Below are 22631 nucleotides of genomic sequence, written 5' to 3' on the forward strand. Positions count from 1 at the left end.
TTTTAAGACGTATTTGACTATGCAGTAAAGTTCGACAAGACTATTTGTTCTCTGCACAAGGGATGCAACCTCGGGTAAGAATTTTTCGACAGTTGATCTCAGAAAATTGCTTGGCACAATACTGTTCGCGGTCGATTTAAATTCAGTTGTTTTTGCTAGAAAATACGGGTACGAATGAACGCGTTATACTATTATCGATGTGATATAAATATGTAAACGAAAGTGTCAAAAAGTGTCGTCACATTTTTGTAACTTTTTTATTCAGACATACATACATACATGGATATACAATACAAAAAATTATACAACACCTGACTTATGGCGAAGGCATCTTATTGTGAACAATACAACATTGTATAACGTCCTTATCAAACCTAAAAAAAACGCATCCCAATAAAGTGTGATAGTTCTCTCTTCTTATAGCATATTTAAACAACTTAGCAACTTGCCACTTACAGGTATTAGCTTTCGAAAATTAAAAAAATTCCAAGCATTAAAATGTAAGGCTCGCTATTGATATAAATGTTCGTTTCAACAAAAGTATGATACCTTCGGTTTAACGGGTTGTTGAGGGAAATTCCTGTGGATTAGTTACGCTCGCGATGGGATGGGGTGGCTGCAAGATAAAAGCGATTTTGGAAGCAACTAGTTCCTATTTTGATTGAAAAATTAATAAAAACATTTTGAAGAATTAAGTGTTGTTATTGTGGCAGTTTATCAAGCCTTGTTAAGCGCAGTGAAGTCGATCTCATTTAACGGTAGGCTCAGGAAACGTGCTGTTTCGACGGGATGGGTTCAAAGGAAGGTGAGTGGGTGGGTTTAAGGAGGCACAGGAATGAGTGGTTATTCATCACTTTTTATATGCCCAGAGGGCAAAACCCTTTTTAAATTGAGCAGACTCGTAATTTCTGACAATTGCATTGAAATTCACTCGCAAATGAAGTACAGAGCACACCCGATAATCCAAAATTTCACACCAAAGCTTTCATTCCATTAATTTCCATTTAAATGACAACCGATTTACACACTATTAGTGGATATGAGTGAATGATTTTCTTTGACTTATATCAAGTAATATTTTTTCTCAACCAATCCCCTAAAAAAGCGAAAAATTGCAGATTGCAAATACATAAAATATTTCGATCTCGACATCGTCCGAGCGAGGAATTACTGCAATTTTGTTTCTTGAACCGCAGCTATCAATATTCCATACCGGTTCAGAAAGTGAGCGATAGTTATGTTGCTCTGGTGAACTCCACGATACCGTGACGGTTCCAATTGAATCCCCAATCTTGAATGGGGCGACGCATTACGCGAGGTAGAATCCGTGAAAACTGAGGGTGCTTGATAGCGAGAGCAGCATATGGCGAAAGGACAGGTTCAAGAAAAAAAAACCTGCACAGATTAGGATCTGAAACGAAGGTTTGGCTAAGCTCGATTTTATTCCGTTTCTGTAAGAATTTTTCACATGAAAAACCAAACTCTAAGAAACTGTATGTATTTTTGCTGATAGAGCCTATGCCAATTGATAAAAAAAAGTACTCAGTATTACAAATTTTTGACGCCTATGACAAATTGACGAAGGGGCAGGGATAGTGAAACAATTAACAAACAAAACAAAACAATAACCAATTCGAGTGGAGTCAATACTCTAAGACATAGTTACATACATATATGGAATGTATTTACTCGTTTATCAAAGGCGAAATTGGTTTACTCGAATTAAAGATATATTCCAGTATAAAGCCGAATACCAGCAGCAATTTGTTACCGAATTTATAGATGATTGAATAAAAACCCAGACTAACCCACCAAATTTAACTTAGTTACGTGTTCATATCAAAATGCCCTAAATTCATGTATAGTATGTGTTACTTCGATATTGCTAGATATGTATCTATTTGAATGTACCTAAAATGGCAAATTTTTTTTTTTTTTTGTTTTTTCAAAACTCAGTACAAAAAATAAACAAATATAAAGAAGAGGAAAAATAAGCGGCAGTAAGTGGAAAGTTAAGGATATAGAATAAATTTTGCAAACAAAGGTTTGTTTATTTTATGTACTGACGACACTCTGTTTTTAAATTCGCTAAAAATAAAGAAGCGGTTTTCGGAAGGCGCCACTTTCTGTGTCGCATCGCAACTATTGCCCTATTATAGAATTACATATTCCTTTAGTTCAATTTTATAGAATGTTGATTGAAAGTAAAACTATTTTTGTTGTGTGTGTACTATTATTTAAACTAATTTTTCTACTCAAAAACTACATCTAACATACAAATGCAACTTTTTGAAAACAAAATTAAAATTATGTTAAAGTAATACTTTGTGAGTCGCCGTAGCTGAATGGGTTGGCACGTGAATATAATTTAGAAATGCACAAGTTCGAAACCCCGGGCACGAAACACCAAAATGATAGAAAGTTTTTTGTAATAGAGGCAAACCCCTCCGAGTGAAATTTTTGCCACGAGAAAGATCCTCATAAAAACCACCTGCCGCTCGAATCAGGCATAAAACTGTAGGTCCCTCCATTTGTGGAAAAAAAATCAAGACGCATACCAAAACTTGAAGAAGGAGCTAATTCCCACTCAACATGAACGCCAATTAGGCACTATATACAATAGCTAAAACGTTTAATCGTACAGCGTAAGACATTAAAATAGATTTTCGAAACGATAAACTAATTTTATTACGAAAAACAACATGTTTTTCATTTATTTATAATCTACTCATCTTAATTATACATAAAGAAAAGTATCATACATAAAGTAACATTTTTATACTGAGAAATAAAAGGAAACAAATAATCGTACATAAATAGGATGTGTCAAGGTCCTGTTATATTTCAAACGGTTGGCATCGAATCCCACAAAAGGTGCTGCAGTTTATGGTTGCAAATTTTAAAGTTAAAAGCAGAGGGTAAAACTTTTAGAGAAATCGGTCATTTAAACCTCCGTTGGTTGGACAACCGGGTCTGACCTTTTCTCGTCCTGTCCGAGGATCCTTTTTAAAAAGTTATATCCATAAATCGATAAAAAAATTTGGTTTTAGGAAGCTACCTGGAGCTCACGTCCAAGTCTGACCAGACCAGCTAAACCTACGCAGAGTTAATGAACAGAACTCATTCTACAGTGCAATATATTATTATTATTATTCCACACTCCTTGAGGAGCTTAAGGATTCAACAAAAGTTTTCCAAACATTCCTATTTCTAGACGTAAATCATAGTTCATTAAACGATTTTCCAGTTTCATTGCGGATAGTTTTTTACAAGTCATCAATGGTCTGCCTCTTCTTGTCATTCCTTGCGAGTTCCAAGTCAAGGCGGCATGCGGTACGAATGCGTTACGTGCCTTATTTATTCGGTTGTGTCTCTTTTTGCACCACCGTCTATGGAGATCATACTTCCCAAATAGCAAAAACTGTCAACGTCTGTAATGGTTTCATCACCAATTGTAAACAATGCAGCGTGATGCATGCAATACATAATTAGAAGATTAAAAAAAAAGTTGATTCTTCTCGATTACAAGTAAAAACCGCCTACATCAAAGGAAGAAGCTTAATAGATTGCGAAGAGCGAATGATTTTAAACGAAGTTAAAAACATTCATTAGCATTCAAATCTGGCGATTGTGGCGGTTTTTGAACGATATTCGGCCAATTCTAAATAAGGTAATCCTATACAATCGGTGATTTTGTCGATCAGGTAGTTGTCCTGATAGGAGCGAAAAATTACCCGATTACTTAATTTTTTGGCACTTTGTAGCAAATTTGCCTCTAAGCTGAGACAACATTGTTGGTCGGTTGATGTAAATGTTGTCTGCGCGACACAGCCCAGACCCAGTTAGCACAAACACTTGTAGAACCACTACTTTTTATTAGTCGAACCACTGCCTATGTAAATTTTCTTTTCTGCAATTTCTTTCAAGTTGACCATCGAGAATTCCCCCAGCGTTCCATGTCGTAAAGCACCCAGACTTGGGCACTCACACAGATAGTGATTCTAGGTTTCTAGATTCTCCTTGATTGCAGCTTCTACATTTATTGTTGTACTGCTTTATCAAACACTAATAGGAAAGAAAATATTATTTGGGTAGTAATACGATGGCAAGATTTTAGCTTAATACATATTGCCATAAGTGATTGCTACATCATTTTGGCTGTGAACCAGTATATGACTAAATTAGTCTTCATTCCCACGACAATCGGTTCTACGCTACCGGAATAACCGGAATTTATATCCAGCCAAGGACTTATCACTCGAGCACCACCCCCGCGGATGTATGGGGAATGTTTATGCTGCTACAGCAACGATACAAACTAGTCTTCACAGCTATCAATACAAAAAAAAACATACAAGCATATACCTATTTCTTGTTTTATCTATAAAAAAAAAAATATGAAAAATCGTTGTTAAAAAATAATGGGCAAATTGCTCGGCAATGCCACTGGCATGGAAGTGTTCTGAACAGCAAATTTACAAATCCGAAGCTAAGCTACCAAGTTACTTAACCAAGAAATTTTGAAAATGGCGTCGCTGAGAATTTGCTACTAGCCTCGGCAAGAACTCAGAATGGTAGACCCGCCCCCCGCCTAGACCATGACGGCGCCAGGTAGAAGGAGGCGGGGCCAATTCTGGCCCCCACACTAACCGTGCGTTACGACCCGCCGTCGCAGCAACGGAAGACCAGCAGCGTACTTCCCGCGTCAGCCAGCAAATTACTGAGAGGAAATAGAGTGTGACGTCAGCCACTGAGCAGATCTGCTAATTAAACACTAGCGATTCAATGTTCAATGTGCCAATGTTCACAAACAGAAGACACACACTTCCACCAAATATCCGAATTTATTACCATTTTATATGAACGCCCACCGAATATGCTTCTCGGAATTACAAGAAATTAAAAAGCGCGGTAAGAAATTATTTTGGTTTGCCATTAACGCGGTGCAACACGGGGCGAACTTAAATAAGTTTGCGTATTTGATGAACTACAGGGTACCGCTGTTAAGGCAGTTTTTCTAAACTTCTATACATGTACATATGTAAAACTTCCGAAGCTTTAAAGCTGACCATTTCATAGGCATTCGTGCCAATTTTTTTTTTCTTCTCCTTTCACACGTACACGACAAAAGCTGCGCTGCTTTCACATATCTTCTTCTTTGCCTGCGTATCAATGCTGGATGTTCGCAATTACATACAAACTTATTTTTATTTTAGCAATACGGTTGTCAGGTCATATTATGAAATGATATTCAGAGTTTGTATTAACTACTTCGTAGCAGCAATATGAGAAAAAATATTGCTCTGCTATCGCCACTGCTCACTATTTTGCTCCACTCCTAGTCATGTTTTGTTATTACTAGCAGTAAAGAGCAATTCAAAAACATGTTAAATGATCTCTGTAGTTCGAGTGGTATCAAGGAAGTAGGATCGACCGGAGCACTTCTATCGGAATTATTAATGTATGTGTACTCCAGCTACCGCTGCTGCTCGCGCCCCGGTTGCTTTGTTAATATTGCCATAGCTGCTATTTGGGCATCGTTCGTTTTTGATTTTTTGTTAGATGCGTCTTTATGCATTTTGGCGGTGCTATATTGAAATTATAACCTAGAAATTGTGTAGTATAGATTGTAGGTATTGTTGAGTACAACTTAAAATTATGTTTTTATGTTCCTGAACCATCCAACTTTTTACGTTTAAAAAATTCTCATACCTGAAGGATCTATTGATATCTTGGCTACTACTTTAATATCCAATTTAATTATTTATACCATAAATGGAATATAGTGTTACGTCACATTCGACGTTACATCATCATATATACCTATGTATGTAAATATGTGTATATACGCATATACAGTAGGGCGGGTCGATTTAAAAATCGCTCATTGCTCTGTGAAAATCGTATTCTAGGGATCAAAATAAGAAACTTTGCCGAAGGAACCATACCTCTAAAACGAATTCTGATGTCCCCCAATTTGGGTCGAACGAAAAATCCCACTTTGACTCATTTAGAGTGCTCCAATCGAGTCCAAATGTATAACCGACCCCCACTAACTTTGGACGGCCGATCCACCCATGCCAGTGGCACACCCCCTGGGGGTTCCCCATACAATCATTTCAAAATATCACCATTTTTGGCCTTTACATGAGAAAAGAAACTAAAAAGTTCGACGACATCCATCGGGAGACCCTTACCACCTTCTTAAGCTCCCGACCCCCGAATGCCGTTATCGGAGTCTAACCACCACCCATCGCAGATGAAGAGCTCCAGCTTCCCCGAGAGTCCCGCGTAATCTTGGCACAATTACGTTCTGGATACTGTAGCAGGTAAAACTCCTAGACTTAGATGAGCTAGACGACCGGTAATTACACTACACTGACAGGGCGAAGATACTGCCACAACAACAACCCAAATTGGGGAACATCAGAATTCGTTTTAGAGGTATGGTTCCTTCGACAAAGTTTCTTATTTTGACCCCTAGAATATGATTTTCACAGAGCAATGGGCGATTTTTTTGCCTCCCCACAAAAGACACTAAAAGTTCGACCCAAATTGGGGGACATCAGAATTCGTTTTAGAGGTATGGTTCCTTCGGCAAAGTTTCTTAGTTTGATCCCTAGAATACGATTTTCACAGAGCAATGAGCGATTTTTTTGCCTCACACAAATCGACCCGGCCTAATATAAATATATACAGTAAAATGCGATAATATTAACATCCTAGCATATGAACACCCCAAATATGAACGTGGTGCGAAATTTCTAAAATATAAAAATTATCGTTTTGAAAAAAATGTAACGAGTTTAAAGCGCTGCGATATTTGGGGAATCCCCTAGTTATGGTATTTAAAATGTGTTTAAGCTTTGCGCGAAAGTGCCTACATGTACTCATATACGCGTCAGTATTGTCTTATGTCATTAATTATAGTAGTTATTGCACACAATAATAAATTGCTACTTTATTTTCTTAAGGAATAATCAGAAGTTAAAATTTTTTAAACATGCAATCCAAAAAACATAATCAGATATTAAGAAATACTTATTATACTTATACCTTTACTAATTTAGGAAATAAATATAGATTGATAAAGAACGCAACAAAATATGTCAACAAGGAATTTAGAGTATCCAAAAATAGAAAAATCACTATATCGATGACTTCAAAATTTCGAAAAGAAATATGAAGCTCGGTGGTCCCATGTTACTGGTGATAAACAAGTTGCAAACTTTTGCCACAAAAGATTCATGTGTCATTAGAAAAAAGGCCCCAGGCGCAAAGATGGAAAAGCAAAGAGGAACACAACTCCTTATAGTGAGAAATGCTAGTTGTTCTAATAGTTTTAACAGGGTAGTCATTATTAACATTCGAAGTCAGCTTGGATGACTGCTGCAGTTTTCAAAGAATGCTTTCATCGTTCATTTAACCCCGAGATATGTTTTACAATTTTTTTTTTTATACAATTTACATAGGGTGAAACTTAACTTAGAAGTGACTACGGCTCCACTTAAACAATGTTTATGTTCGAAATGCGATAGAGATTACGAAACAATCTTCGTTCCCACGACGGTCGGATATACGTTACCGGACCGACCCGGATTTATATCCGGCCAAGGACTGTCACTTCAGCAGCATTCCCCATATATGTATGGGGAATGATTATGCTGCTACAACAACAACAACGAAACAATCTTTTATCTTCCATTGCTGCAAAGTGGCGTGATTGGCTAGATTCTATGAAACAAAGCACACTTAAGGAAAATATTTTTTATCATGGAATTTGCATTGAGTAAAGTGAGTCCCGCTGCGCTATCCAAATGTTGAGAGAATGCTTAAGTATGGTAGAAAGTCACGAGGATTCTGAAGAAGAAATACCTTCGAAAAGACTTAAAAATAAATGCAGCTGATTTGGAGGAAAGCGCAGCCAATCTTTTACCAAAATTGACTTGAATGTGCTGAAAGTGAAAAGGTTGACCGAAAGAATGGTTGACTCACAACAGTCGGTTCTGCGTACTGGGAACGACCCGGATTTACATCCGGCCAAGGGATCCCACTTCAGCAGCATTCACCGTATATGTATGGGAAATGTTTATGCTGTTACAACAACCAAAAGAACCTAAATATATTGAAAAAGGTAAATGGCAATTTTTCAGGTCGTTGAACAAAAGAACAGTCGTTGAACAGAAGAATAATACACTTGGAAATTTGTGTGTTATTTAAACATATTGTTTATTTGAGACTACCAAACGAACTGACATTGATATGATTGTGCAATCTGATATCTCAAACCACCTCGGAAATGTCTTAGATACAGGCTTAGAAGTACACTCTAACAGAGTAACTATAAATCAATACGTTATAAAGCATCGAGTGAAAGGTGGTGAAAATGGTCTAGAAATATTTTTGGGATGATAAACTATCTTAACTCCATGAACTACTTAACATTGTACTAACTCAATCAAGCACGCATGTTTCGTCTTATCTCAACGCTGTCAGACACACTATAGAACTCTATATAAATTACCGAATAGTATGAACCAATTTAATGGTATACATCGTGATATGTGTCTCACTAAAGACATATAGCGGAAAATATTCAGAACTACAAATACAAATATTTTTAAATTTTCGTAAGTTGCAATAGCTCAGTACTTGTTATAATGATATTTTCTGAAAGTACACTATCAAACGAAGGAAAACCTTTCAACTTGGATTGTAAAAGTTAACTTGCTGTAGTTCTGATTCAGATGACGGTGAAAGTTAGCCATTGACCAAGCAAGTCTGGCCATGCAATATGTACCATTGTACTGATTAAAATTAAAAATCAGTCCGAAAACAAAATTTGATTTGGCTAGAATTTAGTATAGTGCCGATCGCTTTGGAAAAAACGGTAAAAAGGGGGTGATAGAGGGGTGTATCCCCATCTTAAAACTGAAAACAGAACCTGCCGGAGGCTTATAGTTTTTAAGTAATTTAATGTTAAAGTTCTATAATTTAGCGAAAAGTTGGTGTTGCCATACACCTGAAATGAAAACGAAGTTCGCACGCAGGGATGTTCAGTGGAAGGTTCATTGTAAAACTGCAGTAATTTTTGCTGTAATTTAAACTTGAGAAATGAATTTGAAAATAAAAACATACAACTCATTTAAACTTAAAAACAATGATATTAAGCGTATCACAAAAAATAATAAGGTAATTAAAATTAAATTAAATTAATTAACACAGTATTTTTGCGTGGAACTCTTTATCGCGTAGGCGGCCTTCGGCCGCGCTTCATAAAAATAACCCTCATCAGTCCAACTCCGGCTACGCAATCCACAGTATTTTTGCGTAGAACTCCTTTTCGCGTGGGCGGCCTTCGGCCGCGCTTCAAAAAAATAACCCTCATCAGTCCAACTCCGGCTACGCAATCCACAGTATTTTTGCGTAGAACTCCTTTTCGCGTGGGCGGCCTTCGGCCGCACTTCAAAAAAATAACCCTCATCAGTCCAACTCCGGCTACGCAATCCACAGTATTTTTGCGTAGAACTCCTTTTCGCATGGGCGGCCTTCGGCCGCGCTTCAAAAAAATAACCCTCATCAGTCCAACTCCGGCTACGCAATCCACAGTATTTTTGCGTAGAACTCCTTTTCGCGTGGGCGGCCTTCGGCCGCACTTCAAAAAAATTACCCTCATCAGTCCAACTCCGGCTACGCAATCCACAGTATTTTTGCGTTAAACTCCTTTTCGCGTGGGCGGCCTTCGGCCGCACTTCAAAAAAATAACCCTCATCAGTCCAACTCCGGCTACGCAATCCACAGTATTTTTGCGTAGAACTCCTTTTCGCGTGGGCGGCCTTCGGCCGCACTTCAAAAAAATAACCCTCATCAGTCCAACTCCGGCTACGCAATCCACAGTATTTTTGCGTTAAACTCCTTTTCGCATGGGCGGCCTTCGGCCGCGCTTCAAAAAAATAACCCTCATCAGTCCAACTCCGGCTACGCAATCCACAGTATTTTTGCGTAGAACTCCTTTTCGCGTGGGCGGCCTTCGGCCGCACTTCAAAAAAATTACCCTCATCAGTCCAACTCCGGCTACGCAATCCACAGTATTTTTGCGTTAAACTCCTTTTCGCGTGGGCGGCCTTCGGCCGCACTTCAAAAAAATAACCCTCATCAGTCCAACTCCGGCTACGCAATGCACAGTATTTTTGCGTAAAACTCCTTTCCGTATTAAAACCATTGAACCCAAAATTAAAACGTCATATGCGTGTATGTAGTAAGCAGGCACAATAACCCCCATTCCCATCATTAACACTAAACTCAAGTACTTAATTTTTGTTTTCATTTGTAGGCATCCGGCAACACCATACTGTTGTAATTCCAACTTCTTCTTGTTCGCGCTTAAAATTGGAATGTGATTGCATAGGGAAATGAATTTGCATTTAATTTTAATAGATATAATTAGAATATTAGCATAAAAATCGGTACAAACACGCGTGTGAGTGTATATTTGGTGATTTATAGTGAAATGTTAAAAAATATAGAGTGTAATGTGGCAAATTATACTGATGTTCCCAAGGGCATTTTGAATGTAAATAATTAAAAAATTATTATTTCCCGATTAATTTAAAGTTATAAAGAGTGTTACTTAACACCTCACTAACATCTCCACCAAGTTTCATTAAAAAAAACATTATAGTTTGCCAGAAATTCCAAGATCGGCACTGTTCTAAACTCCAGCCTTTGATTTTTTTAACGCAGTTCAAGAAAAATTTATTTTCCAAAAAATAAACTAGATTGGAGTTTAGTTAGGTGCTTCTATTCTATCACCACATTTTAATATGATTTGGCCAGTGATACGTTTTGAATACAAATACTTGATGTTTTAGGGGAAAAGTTCCAACTCAGAAGATGTTTTAATTATATATTCTGTATAAACTATTGATTCATGCAAGGATAGTTAAGGAATATCGAAAATTTTTGTTAAAAATTCAGATTTAGACTAAAAAAAATTAAAGAGGGTACAAAATTGGATCTAGGTTTTGTATAGCCACTCTCGAATTTACCGTTGTATAAGTTTACTTTCAAAAATTACCAATTAAACGGTCCACCTTTCACTTTCTGCTTAAAGACTTTTGATATTAGCAGGCTTTTTTCATCATTTGATATTTTACCTCGAGGAAGTATCGAACCTTGAATCAATCAAATCGAAGTGAACACATAACTCGGCCATGACGGTCGCTTCTCACCTGCATATATACATGTACATTCGGTACTTACCATTTTCTTCATTGTTCCGACGTCCGCCGCCATAACCACCGCCATGTCTGTCACCTCTACCACCACGACCTGAAATAAAGAATGAATAAGACATTTTTTTATTAAAATAAATATTTAAAAGTACTTACCACCTCGTCCACCGCCCCGACCTCGTCTATTTCCAAAATCACAAGTTCCGTCGTCTGCAATTTCAATATCATTGTATTCATTTTCCTCATTGGCTATGTTTTCTTCGCCGTTATCTTTGTAATGATCATAGCCATTACCGAAACCACGGCCGGTATCCTGCTTCCAAAGAATGAATATACTGTATTATAAAATTCACTAGCATATTTACTAATTAGATCTTACTTCTTCATCGCCCCATTCCGACATTCTCCTTGATTTTCCTGCGAATGAATTTGAATCTTTGTTAGAAACGTGGAGGGTACCATTATTTAATTTTTTATATTCTCGATAACGCTGCATTTTATGCTTGCGAAGTATTGTAATATGAGAACGTGTTTTTATTAAACCGCCATTTAGCTATTTTTTCCTTTTTCGTTTGTAAACAAACGCTACTTTTGCAGACACTAATGCCGAAATGTCATGTTAGAACATGTGTGTATACAGTAGTGGACATAAATTCAACACGAAAAAATAAACTTCTCAGAAGACATATCTTTAGTGATAATTTCAAATTACGGTGAACTTATCTGCATGTATGTTTATCTAATTATATTTTCTGAAAAACTTTACCGCACACTTTTCCCCATTTGGGAAAATTATTTAGTTTTATAAATAACATTATCAAACACTTTTTATTAGATAATTAGAACCTAGTATACTTCTCCTTCTAAGCAGAATTTTGGTATTCTTCAGAAAATTTCTTCATACTTTATCAGGCCTCAGGATGTTATCACGTAAAAGTGTAAGTTCCATCTTATACTTACAACTCAATGATTATGCACTCTGATATGTAAACCAAAACTTTAAAATAATCGCAGTATTCTGATGCAACTAGTATAGGTGAAACGGTACATAATTAAATAGCGGTCCTTGTTCTAACTACCGCGCCATCTATAGTTCAGATTATTTTACGTTACAATTTTTCTTCCGCTACTAAACCAGTCAATTAAACGAACTTTATGCTTGTCAAAAGTTTCATCACTCTTCTTCTTCTTATATGTATACCATGCTTTTTCAATGATGGGCATGTGTTCTTAGTCTTGACTATCGTGCAGCAGAAAGCAGAATTTAAGGTTAGTTTAAACTTATAAGGAATTGGCCGAAGAAAAGTAAGAAACAATAATACAAATAACTCACAAAAACGCCAATTATGGATGGCTCTGGAAATAATCGTTATGAACTTTTGTTCATGGACGATGATATTAGTGATCCATTAGATAATGTTGCGAGCAAGTCGAAAAAACAGGTTAAGACTGCTGGTGGCAGTGGGGGTAGCGCACCCTCCGCAAAGACTTCGAATAAACAAAATGTCGACGGTGCTACAAGGGCACAATCGAACAAGAAACCCAACCAAGCCGAGAAAGAGAATAAGCCATCGGCCCTGAACAAAAATGAATTGAATAAGAAATCGGTGGCTGGTACTGCCGTAGATAGAGCTAACAAGCAAGGTGGGTCTGTTGCCAATGCAAATCGCAAACGCACTGGTCCCGCTAGTGATGGCGGTCAAGGTGGACAACAGCAACAGGGCACAAGGAACTTAAATTTTAGACAACAAAACGGTGAAACTCGTGAACAACGCAATAATCGACGCAATGCTAGAGAAAATGGATTTGCTGGTAATTTTGGTGCGCAAATTGAAGGTGGATCATCGCAACAGCAACCACGTCAATTTCGGGACCGAGAAAATCGCGGGCCACCCCGTAATCGCAATTTCGAAGGTGGTAATCGAGGCGGCAAACGTGAATTCGACCGCCAATCGGGTTCTGATAAAACTGGTAAGTTCAGAAAACTATATTTATACTTATAAATTTACAATATTATGGAATATATGAATTTAAGCTTTTCATATGTATTGGTGCTAATCAAAAGCATGGCGTAGAAATGTGCGCATGAAACATATGTGCATATACAGAAGTACAACGGTATAAGCAATGTCAAAACGTGCTAAATGTCAAAGATTTTATGAAGTAGGTTAGGAAAACCTTTGAACGAAGTTAAGAAGGAACATACATATATTATATATTGGAAACCCCTGACCGCCATTTTTTATCTTCCATTAAAAATTTTGTTTATCTACAAGATTATTTTTCCTTATAGTTTTGAGAAAACTTCGTAATACTCACAAACTTCACTAACTGTGATAAGCAGAAATGAATTTAATTACAAGGCAAGATTTAAAATTTTCAGGTGTGAAAGCGATTGATAAACGAGATGGCGCCGGGGCACATAACTGGGGATCAGTTAAGGAGGCTATCGATGATGTTAATAAAAGCGATGTTGAAGCAGGCAATGTCACTGATAAGGCTGAAGAATCTGGTAATGAACAGGTTGATCAGACGCCGGTGGAAGAAGAAACCAAAGAATTAACGCTGGATGAATGGAAAGCGCAAAAACAACAAAGAGTCAAGCCAACATTCAATATCCGTAAAGCAGGAGAAGGTAAGCAGTAGAAGGATTTGCTTTATAAAAAGTGGTTTCATTAATTGTGTATTCACTTTAGGTGAAGACACTACTCAATGGAAGAAAATGATAGTTTTAAACAACAATAAGAAAAAGGACAATGAAAGCGAAGAGGAACTTGAGTACGATCCTGCCATGTACCCACAAAGAGTTGGACGCCAACAACGCGTACTTGATATACAATTCAATTTCAATGACGGACGCCGCGGTGCCGGTTTCGGTGGCCGTGGACGTGTACGTGGTCCTCGTCCAGGAGGTGCCGTTCCCAACACAAACACCAACTATAATAATAGCGTTACTGAACGGCCAGTAGTCGGTGGACGCGGCGTTAATACAGGCGGCCGAGGCGGAAAACGCAATTTCGGTTATAAACAAAATGTTGCACCAAAAGTCAACGACGAACGTCAATTCCCTACATTGGCTTAAAATTTCTGCACATTTGAACCAGACGCAATATCAAAAACAAAAAAGAACGTTTTTAAACAAATGGAAATACAGAAGCAAATAATAAGAGGAATCGAGAATTAAGATAAGTTTGAAGCTTCACTAAATTTAAAGACCATATGGTAAAGAAAAGTAACAGATACTGCTGAAAAATATTAAAATCCAATTTAATGAATTATCACAAGATATACTACTTCTGTTTTCAATACCATTATATTGAATTGATGCATTAAAATATATATTATCCTATAACAGTAAAATACAGATTAAAAACCGCCCAATTACAGCGTCAAAGCGTGAGAACAAGGAAAATAAGAAGCAATTGATTTCAAGTCAAAGCGTTTAACCAATAACTTCAAGAGCCACACTAGCATATCCAATGCAACAGCACTTGTCGTATATATAAAGTCTAGTAGGTTCCACTGCTAAAGTAAGGTGTATATTTTTGTTGTTTGATTAAATTTAAAATTTTGTTTATTACAAAATGATATCGAAAGTGAGAGTTCAGTCACTTTCCATTATTTTCAAAACTACTTCGAGTTTTACAAAATTTTAGCACTTAAAATTTAAATAATATGATTAAACTAACAATACAAGGACTCCGTTAAGCAGTTCGTATTAAACGGTTAGAAAAAAGATACAAAAATTATTTGATGTCATCACATGAATGAGATCCATGAAGTGAAGCAAATAAAACCATCATCATCATCACCCTCATGCAAAGCAATTATCATTTTATTATAACTTTCTTAATTGTATTAACAAAATAATTTAAAGGCAAATAAAAGTTCACACTACTATTAAAGAAAAACAAGCCAAATTAATTAACAAAAAGGGTAGAGGTATGTCATGTTGAACAATGTGTAATTGCGTTTCTGTGCAACCAAAAAGTTGAAAAACTACAACACAAACAAAATACCATTATTTCTATATAGCAGGAGCATAGTACACAATTTTAGATTTGAAACACACCGGTTTTAATTGTATTTACTCTGTAACTAAAAAAAGAAAAATCACCCAAGTGAAAACTACTTACGATTAGAACTCGTATGAAAATACATATTATGAGAAAATTTTTGAAATGTATTTTGACCCATGAAAGTTCAAGAACTCGTTTAAATAAAAACTTATTTGATAAAATTAAATTATGTAATTCTTTTATTCAGGACTAATAGAACACTCACATTCTGGAAATCTTCATATGTTAACAAAAAACTGGCTCATTTAGCATTAATTTTTGTTTACTGTAAATAAAATAGTAGTCAGCCAGGGCGAGTTCGAAAATGCAAAATTTAAACTGATTTTGGAAAAGAAAAGATAAAACTTTACAGTTGGTCGGTGCAGTGTTCATTCTAGCTGGACGAATTCCGGAAATCTGCCTAAAACCCGATAAAACAGTTCTAACAAGAGTTGCCATTTACGCCTGGAAGTCCCTGGTCATCCTCGTAACAAGAATCTCAATTTGGAGATCTGACAACTGATTGGGAAGAGCATTTACAGAATGTAATGCCACAGTCCAAACTGACTAAGCACAATGACAGGGTGGCAATCACATTCCATCAAGTCTATGATGTACGATCTTATAATCATAATCAATCATATTTAAAAATAGATTTAATATGTATATGTATATACAATAGTTTAGGTAAAGTAATAAAATAATTTATAAGTAAAAAGATTCGAACAAGGACCTAAACAAAGATCTTGGTCAGGAAAATTCTATATTTGACGATATTAAATTTTGTTTTAAGAATTCTACAAATTAGTGCTAATGAATCGGGGAGCATTGAAACTTATTTGCTTAAGTACATCAGGGCAGATGAGAAAATTTAAATACAACATTCGAATTCAACACCCAAATTAAACGGAATTCCCCGCTGCAGTTAGATTAGATTAGATTATTGTAGATTTGTGGCGGGTTCACAAGTCCAAGCACTGTCAGGAGACCATTTCACTACACCGACTGCAGGTTGACGTGCATGCCAGAAATTTAAGTGTTTTTTCGAAGAAATATCACCTCATTACACGCTGATGTTACGAAAATATTGCTAAAGCTCTGAGAAAATGCATATGGAACAGAACAAGAAAAATACAGCACTTCCACAAATTACAATTTACAAAACAAAAAACTTCACTTCAACGAAGCAGAAAAAGTTTCCGCAAACATGAAAACGGCGATTCCCCGCAGTACCTAGTGGCATATTCGTACTGAATAACGGTTTTATTTTAGTTTGTAATTGATTTTGCTGTGACTTTATTACTTTGGAGTTATTTTAAAGTTTTTGTGTACAGGAAATAGCGATGACCCTCAAAACTAAGGAAATTAGTGTAGACAAGAGAAAAATTATCCTTAAACTAAGAAATTACGGCTAATCTTTCCGCGAAATTTGAGTAAATCATAGTAAGAAGTCACTCTTCTGTGCAGTATGACTGCAGTATGACATGTAAACATACAATACAACTGGTTCAATTGTGTCAAAGCCACGTTCTAGTCGACCTTACGTAAAAAACGAACCATATCACAATCAGTAAAAATTATCCTCGAATTACGGCTTCTCAAATACGTAAAAACATATCAAATTCTTTTGGCAAGCATGTGCACGACGAGACTCCACGTAAAATACTTAAAAAACATCGCGGACGGTGTAGCACATAGAAAACCGTACATATCCGAAATCAACAGAAAAAACGCATGGATTTTGCAAACGAATATGTTAACAAGCCTCCAGAATATTGGGAACGTGTTCTATTTTCAGATTAAAGCAAGTATTACATATTTGACATTAAAGGAAGAAAACTAGTGTGGCGTGAGAGCAGTACTGCGCTCGAAAAAGAAAATCTTGTACCAACTGTGAAGAATGGTGTGGAAGGTGTGCGGTTTGGGGGTGTATGGCGGCGCAAGGAATTGGCATACTTGTTTTTATTTTGTTAACAACGGATCAGTTGGACCTTGGTAATGATTTCTGGTTTCAGCTTGATAATCCCAAGCATTCGGCATATAATGTTAAGCTCTGATTGTTGTATAACACAAATCACCTATTGCGCACAACGCCCCAATCCCCAGACCTCAATCCCATTGAGCATTTGTGATTCTGATGTCCTCCAATTTGGGACTACTTCTTTACATACCCGCCGCCATAAAACCATCTCCAATTGGCCAGACACACGTCAGACAAGCACTGGACTCGATAGTGTGCATATCATTCTAAAGACATTCGGTTCTAAGTTATCGTAAAGACTCAGATATATTATATATCCAACGAAGGATTGTCACCCCAGCAGCATTCCCCATACATGTTGAGATCCGAGTTACTATAGAATAAATACGTTCCGGATACTGTATCATGGTGAGCCTCTACTTATCCTGAATTGGCAGCAACATACAATGCATGTGTCGTTAGATGATATGGACTACGCTGACAGACATCAAACATTGTCCAATGTTCAATGAAAGAAATTCTGAATATGTAAGGTATTTTTTTGCAATTTATGTACATACATATTGGGGATAAGTTCCCGGGATTCCAGTCTTTTTTAAGTCCCGAAAACCGCAGGATTATTTTTCAACAGTATTCCAAGATACATGTAAACTACGCTGTATCAAAAAGACGAGAACAACTCTTCCTCAGCCAGAATCCCATGGAATGGTTGATGGGTTCATACTCATACCCCAACACTTTTCTTCAATGTATTACAGTGAGTACACTCTTTTTATATGCGAAGGAAAAATTGTTATTATTAAAAACTAATTAGAAAATGATAAAAAAGTTAATATTTTTACAATATGTGTGTATATAAAAATAATAAGCATGGGGTATACCATAGCCCACTCAAGAAACTTTTAGTCACCACAATAATGCGCTGTGAAAGCTTGGTCTGAAGATTTATCGAATGTTCTGTGGTCTGATGAATCCAACTTAAAAGGAGGCTTAGTTTACATCATTTGAAAATGCCAACAACCATAGCTTCTTACTCTAATCCAATTCTTATCAAAATATTTTTACCTACATGTATTTGGAACACCTGATGTAACGTTCGTGAGAAATGCCACCCAAATTGCGTGGTACCCACTGTTAAGCATGGGGGCTGTACGAGTGCTGAAATGCGAAAATGTTCATTTGCCATGGTCGCATTGAGAGTTAAAAGTAATAAATGTAAATATTAGAAACTGTACTATTGCCTTCGTTAACGTGCATTTTCGGCAACAATAATTTATATAGAGTTCAATTCTAACAAAATAATGCTCCTTACCACAAATCAGCGACTACGATTCTTTGTTTTAGATAATAACATGGTTTTGTTAAATTGGCTATCACAGTCTCCAGATTTAAATTTAAGTATTTAAAAAAAAATTTTGGTTTTTATGCCAAAGTATTTAGGGGCCCAGCTGATAGCTATTCTTTCTGATAATATCTAACCTACTCACGGGCTATTCTTTATGCATTCCAAATGTTTGCAAGAAATTTTTCTGTTCCAGACAGAATTTCATCTAATATTCCAAAGGAGTATTTGCCTTCTTGTGGTTTCGAATTAATTGAACATTCTAATCAATTGTGTCTAACTAAACGTATTTGTAAGCAAATAATAAATTTTCATTATTTTATTATTTACTGAATCCCGGATAAATTACGATTTACTTGCTTTACTCTATTCTAAATCCAGAAGGATTAATAAAGGCAGCCATTGATTTTCATTTTTTCACTAAAAAGGTTATAATTATGTTTAAATATCTTTAAATACATAAAAACTTTATTTTGAGAAATTCGCAAATCATGTATAGAAACAACTTTTACAAGATTTTATAACACATTAGGTGTAGTAAAAGGTTCTGAATGTTTCCCGCCTGCATATCTTTAGTGAGGACAATATCACACGATGTATACATATACATACATACATGGCAATGCGGAAGGGAATTTTATATTTTGAATAGCAATATCTCGTTTAAATATATATATAAGAAATGTAGAATTACAAAAAAAAAAACCTAACCACATTATTGCCAACGTTTTGTTCGAAAACAGAAAAGAAATTATTTTTGTAATCATATTTTCTTCCATACGGCGAGTTAAAAGCATAGCGCCTTAAAAGGTTACATAGGTTTCGTGGGTTCAAAAAGTCGATTTTTGTGTGGCCTATTAATTTCTACAACATCTCAAGAATATTATCTTAAATTTTGAAGTCGACCCGAATAATAGTTTCGGAGATACAGCCTTTGGAAGGTGTGCGCTCCAAGCCACTTGTATTGCTACTCAAAACTTTAAACGCGTTTTTCTCGGAACCGTGTTTTCAAAGCCGAAAACTACTCAACCGATCTTGATGAAATTTTACATACAGGGTGGCTGATGAAAGCCGCTACCAAAAAAAAATTGAATAACTTTGTTTCTTTTCAAGTTATCTGTTCCATTTTTGTTTTTATTTGCAGATTGATCTTTAAAATTTATTAAAATGGATAACTGGGACACGCAAACAAGAATTTGGATAGTCCGCCGCTATCACGCACTGGAGTCCGTAGTTTTGGTACAGAGAGAGTACAGGCGGATGTTTGGCGGCGATCCCCCGAGCAGATGGACCATAATGAGACTGGTGAATAATTTTGCTGAGCAAGGAACAGTCGCAAGAAGTCCTTATCATCGAAACCCACCAGTTCGGACGGAGGAAACGATCGCTGCTGTAGCTGCAGCTATACAAAGCAATCCAAGGGTTTCAACAAGAAGCTTATCTGCTCAACTTGGTGTCAGCCGACAGTCTTTGCAAACAATAATGCACAAAGATTTAGACTTATTTCCCTACAAAATTCAAATGGTTAACAAACTGAATGCAGCAGACTTGCCGATTCGCTTGGAATTTTGCCAGAAGATCCTGCAAATGGTGGAAGAACACCAAAACATGTTAAACTGCCTTTTCATGTCTGATGAGGCCCATTTCAATTTAAACGGCAATGTGAACAAACAAAATTGTCGCATATGGAGTACTTCTAACCTATAGATACTCCACGAGACGGAATTGCATCCTCTTCGCGTGACAGTGTGGTGTGCGGTTTCTTCACGCTGTATTGTCGGGCCTTATTTTTTTGAAGAAAATGGTCACACCGTTACGGTTACTGGAGACCGTTATTTGAAAATGCTGAAAGAATTTTTCTATCCAGAACTACGCCGAAAGAGAATTCCTTTCAACTCTGTGTGGTTTCAACAAGATGGGGCAACGTCTCACGTAGCCCAGACTGTTATGACAGAGTTGCGACGAAAATTTCCCAATAAACTGATTTCAAGAAACTCCGAATTTCGTTGGCCCCCCAGGTCGCCTGACCTTACTGCACCTGACTTTTTCTTGTGGGGTTTATGTAAACAAGAAGTTTATAAAACAAAGCCAACAAATTTGGATGAACTAAAATAATCCATTCGGGCAACAGTTGCGGCTATTCCTGTCGCAACTCTCAAAGCAGCAATGAACAACTTTTTACTAAGATGCCGCACTTGTGTCAACGATCATGGGGGGCATTTAAATTCAATTATTTTTAAAACTAGTTAAGCTACATTTAATAAAATTTAATGACCTTCAACTTGAAAAAAAATAAATGAATTCCATACACTAAAAAAAAAGTTATTTGAGTTTCTTAATGTAGCAAAATTCATCAGCCACCCTGTAGATGTTCGAGATACAATTTACTCGTGCTTGGACGAAGGATTTTTTTCTATTACAACTATTAAAAAAATGTTTGCCAAAATTCCAATTTTTACTTTTTTTTCTTTCCTTCGTCCAAGCACGAGTTTATGGTCTTAACTAAAACACTTATTTTTGTTTTCATTTTCGATGATCCTGTCAGGAGTTATGCTGACAACGCGGACGCACCTTTTTTCCAAGGGGTCACCGGATATGACGTCACAATGAAGGAGTTTTCATTTTTTCATTGACAAATTCTGCTATTTGAAGCTAAAAAAAAATGAGAAAAAAGGCAAATTCTCAAGTACTATTATGACCAAAGAGGAAAGGTGGAACGAGACCCAAAAAAATGTACGATAGTCGATTCTATATTACCGGAATTATATCCGGTCATGGTCAAGGACCGTCACTACAGCAGTATTTCCCAAACAAGCATGGGGAATGTTTACACTGCTACAATGATAAAATGTGTGCGCTTTATGAACACAATACAATATCGAATCCAACAGCAGTGATATTGTTCCAATACCAATATGAACGCCGAACACGAGGCACGCTATATGTAAGGAGACAACGAAAAATACATAACTACGTTGGAAACCTTTTACTTCACGTAATGTAGTCGTTTTTAGCTTTTCAAAATCTAGAATGGCGTTTACCATCCACTTATGTAGTTTTAAAAATTCAAAGTATAAGAATTTCATATCATATTAATGAGTTAAAAAATCACATCGCATTTTTTTTTTTTTTGTACGATTATTCTAAAAAATTAGCTCAAGCAACTTGTTACAGCAGCATAAACATCCCCTATATCTATTTGAAGTACGCTAATAGCAAGTTCTTGGTCGGATAGAAATAAGTCGGTCTAATAGCAAGAACCCACTGTCTTGGAAATTTGGTGTACATTTTTTTTCTTATGAATTTAAAAAAACCTAAATCAAGAACGAATTTTCACTATTTTGAGAGGTTAGTTTAAAAATCTCAAATGAAAATTATGTTGGTGATAATTTTAAGCAGAGTAGTGTTTGAAACTAAAATCATCTTAGTCCAGTTATTCCACAAAAGCGTTCTACACATTTACGTAAAGAGCCGTTACTCGCCACGCCAATGTCAATTTATTTCAAAAAGAGAATCTACATATATCTAAAAACAATGCTTCTGCCTTCGTTACTTACCAACTAGAATATTCCTCAATTAAAAAAACGGTCAACTATTTTAATAAATAGCACAAATTTTTTAAAACAGTAAGACAATTAACTTCGCGTTCAACGGTTAAATGGCGAATGGACGCATGTTCGAAACGCGTAATTTTGTAATACTTTTCAGAAGTGCTTTTTCGCCATAGTTGCCAATACTTGCTTTAAGCACTACATTTAGTGCTTTTTGAAAATTGAAACGGCAAAAAAAAAAAAGGTTTAGTGCTTAGTGCCTTTTCTAATGCTTTTCTCTGAACTCAAATGAAATATGAATGCATGTCTCGTAAATATTTCAAACGACAAAATAATCTGAAATATTCAAAAAGCTGTGCCAGCACTTAATTTACAAGAATCTACATATTTAAATGAAGTATAATGGGTTCAATGTGACACGTATAAAGATTTAGCTGATCTGAATCCATTTAAAGGTATGGCAAT

General features: G+C 36.3%; 2 protein-coding genes across 7 annotated transcripts in view; one reads left to right on the forward strand and one right to left on the reverse strand.

The window, feature by feature from the left end:
* LOC129247822 (ATP-dependent RNA helicase vasa) overlaps nt 1-22299 on the reverse strand; it is a 44781-nt gene extending 22482 nt beyond the window's left edge. The window contains exons 1-4 of one of the 5 annotated variants that reach the window (XM_054887138.1): nt 22173-22299; nt 11614-11651; nt 11391-11547; nt 11263-11331 (exon numbers count right to left, since the gene is read on the reverse strand). In XM_054887138.1, coding sequence (XP_054743113.1) covers nt 11263-11331; nt 11391-11547; nt 11614-11637 — 250 coding nt within the window. In that variant the 5' untranslated portion in view covers nt 11638-11651; nt 22173-22299. Of the gene's footprint in view, nt 1-11262; nt 11332-11390; nt 11551-11613; nt 11652-12138; nt 12159-12194; nt 12268-22172 lie in introns of those variants that run through there. The other 4 variants (XM_054887141.1, XM_054887137.1, XM_054887139.1 and 1 more) reach the window with 4 other exon arrangements.
* On the forward strand, nt 60-15479 carry LOC129247823 (plasminogen activator inhibitor 1 RNA-binding protein). Of its 2 annotated transcripts, XM_054887142.1 has the most exons (4): nt 60-74; nt 12469-13205; nt 13603-13869; nt 13931-15479. In XM_054887142.1, exons 2-4 carry the CDS (start codon nt 12581-12583, stop codon nt 14314-14316), a joined length of 1278 nt encoding a protein of 425 aa, XP_054743117.1. In that variant the 5' UTR covers nt 60-74; nt 12469-12580; the 3' UTR covers nt 14317-15479. The 2 variants fall into 2 exon arrangements, with proteins under 2 accessions (XP_054743117.1, XP_054743118.1); XM_054887143.1 differs by lacking the exon at nt 60-74 and having other exon boundaries at nt 12433-13205; nt 13618-13869.
* Nucleotides 22300-22631: the final 332 nt, after the last annotated feature.

Source organism: Anastrepha obliqua, chromosome 5 (genome assembly GCF_027943255.1).
Source record: "Anastrepha obliqua isolate idAnaObli1 chromosome 5, idAnaObli1_1.0, whole genome shotgun sequence".
Classification (NCBI taxonomy): Eukaryota; Metazoa; Arthropoda; class Insecta; order Diptera; family Tephritidae; genus Anastrepha; species Anastrepha obliqua.

What these genes read in the sequence shown, in the direction of transcription:
- LOC129247823 (XM_054887142.1), top strand. Translation starts at nt 12,581, where the DNA reads ATGGATGGCTCTGGAAATAATCGTTATGAACTTTTGTTCATGGACGAT. An exon ending in ATCGGGTTCTGATAAAACTG is followed by an intron (nt 13,206 to 13,602) that starts GTAAGTTCAGAA and finishes TTACAAGGCAAG; the next exon opens with ATTTAAAATTTTCAGGTGTG. An exon ending in TATCCGTAAAGCAGGAGAAG is followed by an intron (nt 13,870 to 13,930) that starts GTAAGCAGTAGA and finishes TATTCACTTTAG; the next exon opens with GTGAAGACACTACTCAATGG.